An 11,267-nucleotide genomic window follows, 5' to 3' on the forward strand; every position below is an offset into this window, starting at 1 on the left:
TCTCCCTATCTTTCTCTCTGAATGAGAGAAGTGGGAGAGAGAGGAAGGAGAGAGCGAGGGAAACAGTGGGTTGTCATCCTTTCATCTACGAAAGATGATTGACATGAAGCAAACAAGCCATTTGGGGGGAGGGGGGATCTTCTCTTGGTTCACCTTTGCTGATGGCTGTAAAAGCCAATCGTTGAGACGCGGGCTCTGCCACAAGTGCTGCACATGAAGCTGTCAAGTGATGCTGTGAGTTGTTGCTATTTCCCTCCTTCGTCAGCTAGTGACTCCCAAGTGCGATAGTCGACATTTCGGGCCTTCAGGTCAAGCTTGCAAGCAACCTTGAAGCGGAGCCTTGGGTGCCCACTGGTTGTCTGGCCCCAGCTACCTTGGTCCTTGGGTTTGCAACCATCCTCTATCTTGTGGACTTGTCTGATCCACCAAAGCCACCTCTGTTTGATTAGTGCCAACACACTTGGGAGCTCTGCCTTTGAGAGGACTGCCACATTTGTGATTTTGTGCTGCCAGGATATACCCATAATGGGCCACAGACAGCAAAGATGGAAATTATTGAGCTACTTTTCCTGGTAGCTGTCAATCACACATGTTTCATAGCCATACAGCAAGGTGTTGAGATCACAGACCTTATAAACTATTAGCTTGGTCCTAATGGTCAGCATGATGTTATCCCATGCACCTTTCACAAGTTGGCCAAAAGTGGTAGCTTCTTTCCCTCTGTGTGTGTCGAGCTCTGCAATCACGAGACAATTTATTTCTCACTGTGGAACCAAGGTAGCAGAATTTGCTCATCACTTCCAGTTAGGTGTTATTTGTGAGATCAAGGCTGGGGTTTCAACAGCTTGTATCATGACCATGGTTTTCTTCATGCTTATAGTCAAGGAGAACAAATTACAGGCATGAGAAAGACAGTCCATGAGCTTTGTAGCTCAGGTTCTGTGTGAGAGACTCGTATAGCATCATCAGCATAGAGGAGTTCTCTGAGCGGGACGTGAGGTGTTTTTGTCTTTGTTTCCAGCCTTGAAAGATGTGGAGAGGCTGAGAGCCAGGGAGGTGCAGTGATAAAGTTGGAGGAAGAGATAGAGAGCGTGAAATATACAGGTTACATCGGGTGCTCTGGAACAGCGGTTCTCAACCTTTGTGTTTCTGAGACCCCTTCCGCCTCCACCTTGTTGTAAAAATATCTCAAACCCCCCAAAAACACAAGACTTTTTTATTTAGGTAAGAATGAGTGACACAGAGAAACCTATTTATTTATTATTATTATTATTCCACTCTGGAGGAAGCTCTTGTCCAAGAATTCCTCATGTCAAAACACACACACTCTCTGCATTGACATGTTACAGCTGCTAGCGTCTCCTGGAGAGAGAAATGAAATATTGTTGAGAACAAAGCAAAGACTTTTTATAATAAAAGACACATCAATAGCCTTTTCTCTGTCACTCACTAACATTGACAATCTCTGCATCATTTACACATCCCCACAATAAACCCAGAGACTGTAAAGTGGGAACAGATGTAAAATGTGAGAGGGACTATTAGGTGCTGAGATCTTGCCCATTGTCATGTTAATTTAGGTACCAGGGGCTGTTTTGAACAGAGACATTCCATGACAGTTCTCCACACGGTAATCCAGTCAGTCCTACTCCCCTGCTTGACCCCTGTAGTCCTGCAAGTTTATTTCCTTCAAGTGACCATCCAATTTCCTCTTGAAATCACTGATTGTCTCTGCTTCCACCACCCTCATGGGCAGCGAATTCCAGATCATTACTACCCACTGTGTAAAAAAGTGCTTCCTTCTATTCCCTCTGCATCTCTGGCCCAAAACTTTCAATCTGTGTCCCCTAATCCTTGTACCATTAGTTAATGGGAACAGTTTTCCTTGTCTAACTTATCCATGCCTGTCATAATCTTTTACACTTTGATTAAATCTCCCCGCAATCTCCTTTGTGCGAAAGAGAACAACCCCAGCTTTTACAACCTCACCTTGTAACTAAAATCTCCCATCCCTGGAACCATTCTGGTAACTTAGATCTAAGGAAGATGAATCAGAATATTTTCTAAAAAAAAGTTAGGAACTGTGAAGGGATAGAGAGATTTAGGGTTTCATGCACAGAAATCACTAAAAACTACTTCTTCTTCTTCTTCTTCTTCTTTGGGCCTCCTTATGAGAGAAAAGGGAATTAAAATGTCTAATGGATTGTCCGCCTTTATCTGAAGGGTGAAAGTAATGCTGCAGTTATATGCAACTCTGGTTACACATCATCTGAAGTGAGGTAAATAAAAGCAAAATACTGCAGATGCTGGAAATCTGAAATAAAAACAAGAAATGCTGGAAATACTCAGCAGGTCTGGCAGCTTCTGTGGAGAGAGAAGCAGAGTTAATGTTTCAGGTCACTGACCTTTCATCAGAACTGACAAATGTTAGAAATGTAAAAGGTTTTAAGCTAGTAAAACGGGGATGGTGCAAGAGATAACAAAAGATGTGTTTTTCTGGACAAGGTCACAGAGAATACCTGACCAGAAGGTCATGGAACAAAGGCAAACGGTATGTTAATGGTGTGATGAAAGACAAAACGTGTGAGGTGTTCAGTTCTGGGCAGCACATCTCAGGAAGGATATATCAGCTGTGCAGGAGGTACACTGCACATTCACCAGAATGATATCAGGACTAAAAGGGTTAAATTGTGAGGACAGGTCATATAGACTGGGCTTGTATTTCATTGTGTATGAAGATTAAGGGGTGATGTAATTCATGTAATAAAGAAGATTAAAGGTTTTAAGAGGGTCGATAAAGAAAAATGATTTCCTCTGTTGGTGGAATGCAGAATAAGATAACACAACATTAAAATTAGAGCTGGGCCATTCAGGGGTGCTGTCAGGGAGCACTTCTTCACACAAAGGATAGTGAAATCTGGAACACTGTTCCCCCAAAAAGCTGCTATGGATGGGGAGAAAAGGAAAATGTCAAAACTTGAGAGTGACATATTTTTATTGGGTAAGTTTACAGGGATATGTAATCAACATGGGTAAAGGCAGTTGTGATATGGATCAGTCATGATATAACTGAATAGAGGAACAGGCTCGAGGGGCTGAATGGCCTCCTCCCACTCATGTGTTCCTCTGTTTTACAGGATCACTGGGACTGATTCCCTGAGGCTCCTCTCATAATACCGAGACCGTCTACTCCTGACCATTATGGAGCAAGGGTTTTCAGGGTGGTCTAGACAGGACAACAATCTCCCCTTCATAGACACATGATCCTGACTGTGAGGTGACAGTGCGTCTGGGAGAACAATGGGTGGACACAGTGTGTGTTGTTATTTTAATGATAATCTGAACCTCAAGAAACAAACCACCCGAAGGAGTGAAATAAGGCTCGTTGGCTCCTGTTATCTGGGCTGTTTGAGCTGGACAAGGCCTGACCCAGCACTAACAGGACAGTATAAGTCCACTGGGAGATGACATAAGGCTGAATTCAGACTCAAATACATCACTTTCATGAAATAATGAGTTGAGAAAGGGTTCATTAATAACCTTGTAGTAAAGAGGCCTCGAGGGAAGTGTAACCATTATATGGTCGAATTTTCTATTGAGTTTTAAAGTAATTTAGTTTGGGACAATACTGGGATCTTCCGTCGAAACAAAGCAAACTTCGCAGGATGAGGGGCAAGTTGGCTAAAGTAGATTGGGACACTACATCAAAAGATATGATGGTAGATAAGCAATGGCTTGCATTTTAAGAATTAATACATAATTTGTAACAAATGTACAATCCGTTAAGTCACAGAAATCCCATAGAAAAAGTGGTCCAACCATGGCGAACAAGAGGAGTTAGAGGTAGTATTAGATTGAAGGAAGAGACTTATAATGATCCCCAAAAAAGTGGTATGCCTGAGGATTGGATGGATTTTAGAATTCAGCAAAGCAGGATCAAGAAATTAATAAGGAAAAAAAATCTGAGTGCAGATTAACAAGAGACATAAAAACAGATTGTAAATGTTTCTATACCTATAGAAATAGGAAGAGATTAGAAAAGGAAATGAGGGCCCATTGGAGAGAGACAGTTGAAATTAAAATGGGGAATAGGGAAATGGCAGAGACATTAAACAAATGATTTGTATCTGTCTTCATGGTAGAAAACACAAAAACATTCCAGAAATAGGAAACCAAGTGTCTAGTGAGAATGAGGAACTGAAAGAAATCAGTATAAGTAAAGAAATAGGAATGGAAAAATTAAAGGGACTAAGTGGCAACAAATCCCCTGGACCAGACAACTTTCATCCTCAGGTTTTAAAAGAGGTAGCTGCAGAAATAGTGGATGCATTGGTTTTGCTCTTCCAGAATTCCATAGATTCAAGAGCAGTTCCCAAGGATTGAAAGGTAGCAAACATAACCTTGCTATTCAAGAAAGCAGAAAGAGAGAAAATGGGGAACTATCAACCAATTAGCCTCACATCAGTTGTAGGCAAAATGTTAGAATGTATTATTCGGGGAAATGGTAACAGGACACTCAGAAAATCATAATATGATTAAAAAGAGACAACATGGACTTGTGAAAGAGAAATCACGTTTAACAAATCTGTTGTAGTTTCTTGAGGATGTAACTAGTAAGGTGAATAAGGGGGAAGCAGTAGTTTATTTGGATTTTTAAGAAGCAAGAAGCATTTGATAAGGTGCCACACCAGAGGTTATTACGCAGTTAGGACTCATGGGATTGAGTTAATCTATTAGCATGGATTGAGATTGGTTAATGGACAGAAAGCAGACAGCAGGAATAAATGGGTCATTTTCAAGTTGGCAAGCTGTAACTAGTAGGGGAAAGTAGCTTGGGCTTCAGCTATTTACAATTGATAGAAATGACTCAGATGAAGGGATTGAGTGTAATGTATGCAGGTTTGCTGATGATACAAAGTTAGGTGGGAAAGCAAGAAATGAGGAAGACAGAAAGAGGCTTCAGAGGGATACAGACAGGTTGGGTGGGTGAGTGGGTAAAAACATGGTAAATGGATTCCAATACAGTGAAATGTGAAGTTATCCACTTTGATAAGAAAAATTTTTTAAAAACAATTTTTAAAATGTATGTTGAGAAACTGAGAAATGTTTGCATTCAGAGGGACCTGGGTGTTGTTACGACCAAGGTGGGAGTAATGCACTGTTAGTTCAGTCCCACTGCTTCACAGGTCACAGCGTATTAGTAAAGTTTCCCATCTACTAGAAATTAGCCAAATTAAACACTTTATTTATCCCCCAGAATAAAGCACACAAAACCAGATTTCTTCAAACAACAAAATTAACTATTTATTAATAAACTAAATCTTAGACAATAATGGGATGAATCAATGCATATATATATTTAAAAAAACTTCTTATTCTTCCCAAGCCTCATGCACACACACATATATTCAAAAAACAGTTAACTGGGGAGAAAGAGTTTTTGGTGTTCAACTGTTTCTTCAGAATAATAAAATTGTTGGTGGTCTGGTAGGATATTTCGAAATTGGTGAGGTGGCCCAGAGTTGAAAAGTCAGAAGCCACTCAAAGTCTCTCCAGGCACGTTTGTTGAGCAGTCTGTGATGAGGAGACGGTCAAGGCAATTTGTCTCCAGCAGGCGTCACACAGATCTTTCAGCAAAAGGTCTACTTAAATTTTAAAGTTGCAGTCCAGCAATAGTAGCTTTCTTGAGATTTCAGGATCTCCCAAAAAGCACATGAGTAACAGGAATCACTCTTGAGACAGAGATTTTTCAGAAGCAATAGGAATTTGCTACCTTTAACAATGCAGGGCTTCCTCTCAGCAAATGAGCCTTTCTCCACAGACAGCAGCAACTCTGCTTTCTCTGGGTCTTTTCCTCTCCAGGCAGAACACAGACATAACTCAAATGTGGAATTTTGTTCTACAAGAGATGCCTTCTTTTCAGGGAGAGGTCTTTTTCGAGTCTGCCAAAAAACACAAGTCCCAGCCAGTTTGTTCTGCCTCCTGCCTGCCCAGCACTGATCTTTCACAAAGCAAAGTGAAATTGAACTCTTAACAATGTCACGTGACCGATCATTTTCCTTGCTGTTGTTGCTTGGAAACAAGTTGCCTTGGAGACTGTGCCCCACCCAGTTCAGCATTCAATTTTCTCAGTCTTGCAAAACACAGAACTCCAAGTTTTTTCCTTTGTTAAAAGCAAAGCACATGTCACAGTGTCCTTGTACATGAATCACAGGAAGCTAACATCGAGGGAAAGCGAGTAGATTAGATTAGATTAGAGATACAGCACTGAAACAGGCCCTTCGGCCCACCGTGTCTGTGCCGAACATCAACCACACATTTATACTAATCCTACACTAATCCCATATTCCTACCAAACATCCCCACCTGTCCCTATATTTCCCTACCACCTACCTATACTAGTGACAATTTATAATGGCCAATTTACCTATCAACCTGCAAGTCTTCTGGCTTGTGGGAGGAAACCCACGCAGACACAGGGAGAACTTGCAAACTCCACACAGACAGTCCCCGGAATCGAACCCGGGCCCCTGAAGCTGTGAGGCTGCTGTGCTAACCACTGCGCCACCCTCAGGATTAGGAAAGCAAATAGTATGTTAGCTTTCGTTACAAAGGGATTGGGGTAGAAGTGAAAGAAGTCTTACTACAATTATGCAGGACATTGGTGAGGCCCCACCTGGAGCAGTGTGTGCAATTTCGGTCTCCTTACTAAGGAAGGACATACCACCATTGAGGGAATGCAATGAAGGTTCACTAGTCTGGCTCCTGGGATTGTTCTATTTATTCATGGTCTGTGGGTGTTCCTGAAATGGCCAGCATTTATTGCCTATCCCCAATTGCCCCTGAGAAGGTGGTGGTGAGCTACTTCCTTGAATATAACTGAGTGACTAGCTCAGCCATTTCATCGTGTAGTTCAGAGTCAACCACATTTCTGTGGGTCTGGAGACAGAGCAGATCGGGTAAGGACGGCAGATTTCCTTCCCTGAAGGAAATTACTGAACCAGGTGGATTTTTAGGACAATCCGTAGTTTCATGGTCACCAATATTGATCCCAGTGTTTTAATTGCAGTGGTGGGATTTGAATTCATGTCTCAGCATCATTAGTCCAGGCCTCTGGATTACTAGTTCAGTAACAGAACCACTATTGTACAGCACCCCCACTCTGCTCCATCTCCTCCTATGAGGAGAGATTGAGTAGATTAGGCCCATATTCCCTGGGGTTTAGAAGGAGATGTGATCTGACTGAAACATCAATCCTTAAGGGACTTGGCAGGGTCGATGCTGAGAAAATGTTTCCCCTGTCTGGGCAATCTAGAACACCGGGTCACTGTCTCAGGATAAGGGATCAGACATTTAAGACTGAAATGAGGAGAAATTTCTTCATTGAAAGGGTTTGGAATTGTCTTCCCCAGGGAGCAGTGGATGCTCAGTCATTGAGTATATTTAAGACAGAGATTGATAGATTTTTGGGTACTGAGGGAATTAAGGGATATGGAGATAGTGCAGGAAGGTGGAGTTGAGAAGATCAGCCATGATCTGGGTGAATGTCAGAACAGGTTCGAAGGGCCAAATGGCCTCCTCCAGCTTCTATTTCTTATGTTCATTAAACCTCAGTCTGGTTCCTCTCGAGCTACTGAGTGAGTGAATTAAATCTTTCTTGACAAATCACCAAGATACAGGATGACAAGTCATACCCGAAACATCATTTATTGGTTACAAATCACAACTTAGTTAAATCTGGACACACAGACACTTTATAAACATGTATAAACACATTTAAATGTAATCAGAGTTATCCAGCAGTTCAGCACTAATAGGGAGAGTATTTCACAAAACAAGTAACAAAGATTAACCAGACGATTCAGTGATTGACTGTAAATCAACACTAATGGATGCTGAGTATTAATTACAGCAGGGACCGGAGTCTGAGCTTATAAATTGGTGAGTTTACTTGAAGAGTAATTCCTTCACTATCTGACATGTTAACAGTTGTGAACAGCCTGTCTGTCCAACAGCTCCAGTCCACGAGTGCTTAGAAACACACAGAGCTTAAACAGCCTCATTCTTGAGGTAAAGAACAGACTTTCTCCTGTCAATATAGAGTTACAGGATTGGCCTGTGATCTGTTTATTGTTCATCTTTTGTTCAGTACATTCACTGAGTGGATTTCAATTGAAAATGAGGTTTGAAGACATGATGGTCTGTTCACACATGAATGAGAGATGCTGTGGGGCCAGACGCTCAGTCCAAGAGGAGCAACTGACTTCAGAAATAAACCCCAACTGTCAGAATGAACATGGTTCAGTCTGGATATGATTAACAGCAGCAACAGCAGAATCCAACCCCTGTAATTATCTGTGAACTCGCTGGTGTCTCAGCAGATAGGATGGCTGAGTGAATCCCTTCCTACACACGGAGCAGATGAATGACCTCTCCCCAATGTGAATGAACTGATGTGACACCAGGTGGGATGACTGAGTAAATCTCTTCCCACATACGGAGCAGGTGAATGGCCGCTCTCCAGTGTGAACTCGCTGGTGCGTCAGCCGAGCAGTTGAATCAGCAAATCCCTTCCCACACTCAGAGCAGGTGAATGGCCTCTCACCAGTGTGAACTCGCTTGTGTTTCACCAGCTTGCATGAAGTAGTGAATCCCTTCCCACACTCGGAGCAGGTGAATGGCCTCTCCCCAGTGTGAACTCGCTGGTGTATCTGCAGGGTGGATGAAGCAGTGAATCCCTTCCCACAATCAGAGCAGGTGAATGGCCTCTCCCCAGTGTGAATTCGTTGATGTGCCAGCAGGTTCCCTGACAGAGAGAATCTCTTCCCACACTCGGAGCAGGTGAATGGCCTCTCCCCAGTGTGAACTCGCTGGTGCATCAGTAGGGCGGATGAACGAATGAATCCCTTCCCACAATCATTGCAGGTGAATGGCCTCTCCCCAGTGTGAACTCGTTGGTGTGTTAGTAGGGCGCATAAATGAATGTATCCCTTTCCACACTCAGTGCAGGTGAATGGCCTCTCCCCAGTGTGAATTCGCTGGTGTGTCTGCAGGTTTGATAACTGAGTGAATCCCTTCCCACACTCAGTGCAGGTGAATGGCCTCTCCTCAGTTTGACTGTGTCGGTGAGTTTCTAGCTCAGACGTGTAATTTAATTTTCTCTCACGGTCCCCACATTTCCACAGCTTCTCCCCAGTGTTACTACACTTGTGTACCGACAGGCCAGCTGATCGGCTGAAGCCTCGTCCACACACAGAACACGTGTACGGTTTCTCCACACTTTTTGCTTCCATGATCAAAGGCCGATGATATTCAGATCCTGATGAATGGAGTGACTGTCAAATCTTGAGGTGATGTTTGATTTTCCCGTCCGCAAATCCTCCCTTTCTAATACCCTGTAACATGAAGTTACAACAGGAAAAAGGGAGTGAGAGAGAACCCACAAAAACACAAAGACAAGTTGTGAAATTGAGCTGAACGAATCTGGTAATTTGTGGGACCAGAACAGAGAGTGGGCGGGGCTTCAGGGTCCCAGTGAGCAGGAGAGAAAATCATTGACTCATTAATTTTATTCTCACTCTGCACACAGGGGCTGGAGAACTGAACCCAGCCACAGTAGAGGGAGGGAGAAAACTGGCAGAGGAGGAAAGAAATGGTGCAGATGGTGCCATGGGTTTGGATTTCAGCACAGGGAGGAGGGAGAGTGTGTGGGACTGCGATTTACAGCTTTGGGGAAACAAGAGGAATAAAATGTTCCATAGGATCTCGAATTGTCTGTTCTGAATTTCTATCCTGTACTGACAGTGATGACTTTTATTACCTCCTTTTACAGGGGATTAGGAGAGGATTTACACACATTGATTTTATGCTCACTCTGCACACAGGGGCTTTCGCACCATCTCTCCTGAAGGTGCTGGGGTCACTGTTTACATCCCACTGAACTGTAAGAAAGAATATCTTATTAGATGATATTAAAGATAGTATTATATTCTAATATTATAACGAGAGGCCGTTCACCTGCTCCATCTGTGGGAAGGAATTTAATCGATATCCAAAATGCTGAGACACCAGTGAGTTCACAAGTGACTGTAGCTGTTGCATTCTGTAATTATTGCTGCTGTTAATCACATCCAGGACTGAACCATATTCATTCTGACAGTGGGGTTTATATCTGCTGTGTTAATATTCTTTATAGCTGGGGTGGAGTTTAATATTCCAGCAATTGGTTTGCTTTACTTTGTAACTTTTACTCTTCAAATAAAGTAGCTCCCTTTGGGCTATTCCCAGGGTTTTGTGGGATGAAACCAAACAGTGATTTACTTGTAATTTTTGCAATTTCGTATATTATATTCACTGCTCACAATGAGATCTGTTCTACATTGGGAAGACCAAACACAGATAGGGTGATCACTTTGAGAAACATCTCCATTCAGTCTGCAAGCGTGTTCCTGAGTTTCCAGTCACTTCCCATTTTAATTCTCCGTCCCATTCCCACTCTGACCTCTCTGTCCTCGGCCTCCTGCCCTGTTCCAATGGGAGCTCGAGGAACAGGACTTGACAACCTTCCGGACTCAACATTGAGTTCAGCAGTTTCTGTAATAACAGACAGTTGTCAGGATCTGGAACGCTCCACCTGAAAAAGGTGGTTGAACCTGATTCTATCAGTCATTTTAAAAGGGAGTTGACAGGTATTTGAGAATGAGGAACTTACAGGCCTTCAAACAACAAGTGGGTGTGTGGGACTAAGCACAACTGCTCTTTCAAAGGGCCAGCACAAGCACAAAGGGTTGAATGGCCTCCTTCTGTGCTGTAAATTTCTATGATTCTCGGAGTTGGCCATTTAGCCCCTCGAGCCTGTTCCACCAGGAAATGAGATCATGGCTGATCTGTGATCTAACTCTATATACCCGACTTTGTCCCATTTCCATTAATACCTTTGGTTAACAAAGATCTATCAATGTCAGATTTAACATGAACATTGATCTCGCATCAACAGCTGTTTGTGGAAGAGAGTTTAAAATTTCTACCACCTTTTGTGTGTAGAAATGTTTCCTAACTTCACTCCTGAAAGATCTGGCTCTAACTTTTACTCTACGCCTCCTAGTTCGACACTCCAGAACATCCAGCCCACGGGTCAGAATCCAGCCTGCCAATGGTATCCATCTGACCTGCCAAAACATTCAGTGACTGACAATGGTTACAGCTCCTTTACCAACATGGCGGAGACACGTCACTGCACATGTCCTCCTTTACCAAGATGACAGACA

General features: G+C 42.9%; 1 protein-coding gene across 5 annotated transcripts in view; it reads right to left on the reverse strand.

Moving 5' to 3' along the window:
- Positions 1-7,803: 7,803 nt before the first annotated feature.
- Positions 7,804-11,267, reverse strand: part of LOC137349403 (zinc finger protein 774-like) — an 8,230-nt gene continuing 4,766 nt past the window's right edge. For 4 of the 5 annotated variants that reach the window (XM_068014918.1, XM_068014919.1, XM_068014921.1 and 1 more), the window contains one exon: positions 7,804-9,395. In XM_068014918.1, the coding sequence (XP_067871019.1) occupies positions 8,352-9,293 (942 nt within the window). In that variant the 5' untranslated portion in view covers positions 9,294-9,395 and the 3' untranslated portion in view covers positions 7,804-8,351. Of the gene's footprint in view, positions 9,396-9,873; positions 9,977-11,267 lie in introns of those variants that run through there. The other variant, XM_068014920.1, reaches the window with a different exon arrangement.

This window comes from Heterodontus francisci, chromosome 34 (genome assembly GCF_036365525.1).
Source record: "Heterodontus francisci isolate sHetFra1 chromosome 34, sHetFra1.hap1, whole genome shotgun sequence".
Taxonomy (NCBI): domain Eukaryota; kingdom Metazoa; phylum Chordata; class Chondrichthyes; order Heterodontiformes; family Heterodontidae; genus Heterodontus; species Heterodontus francisci.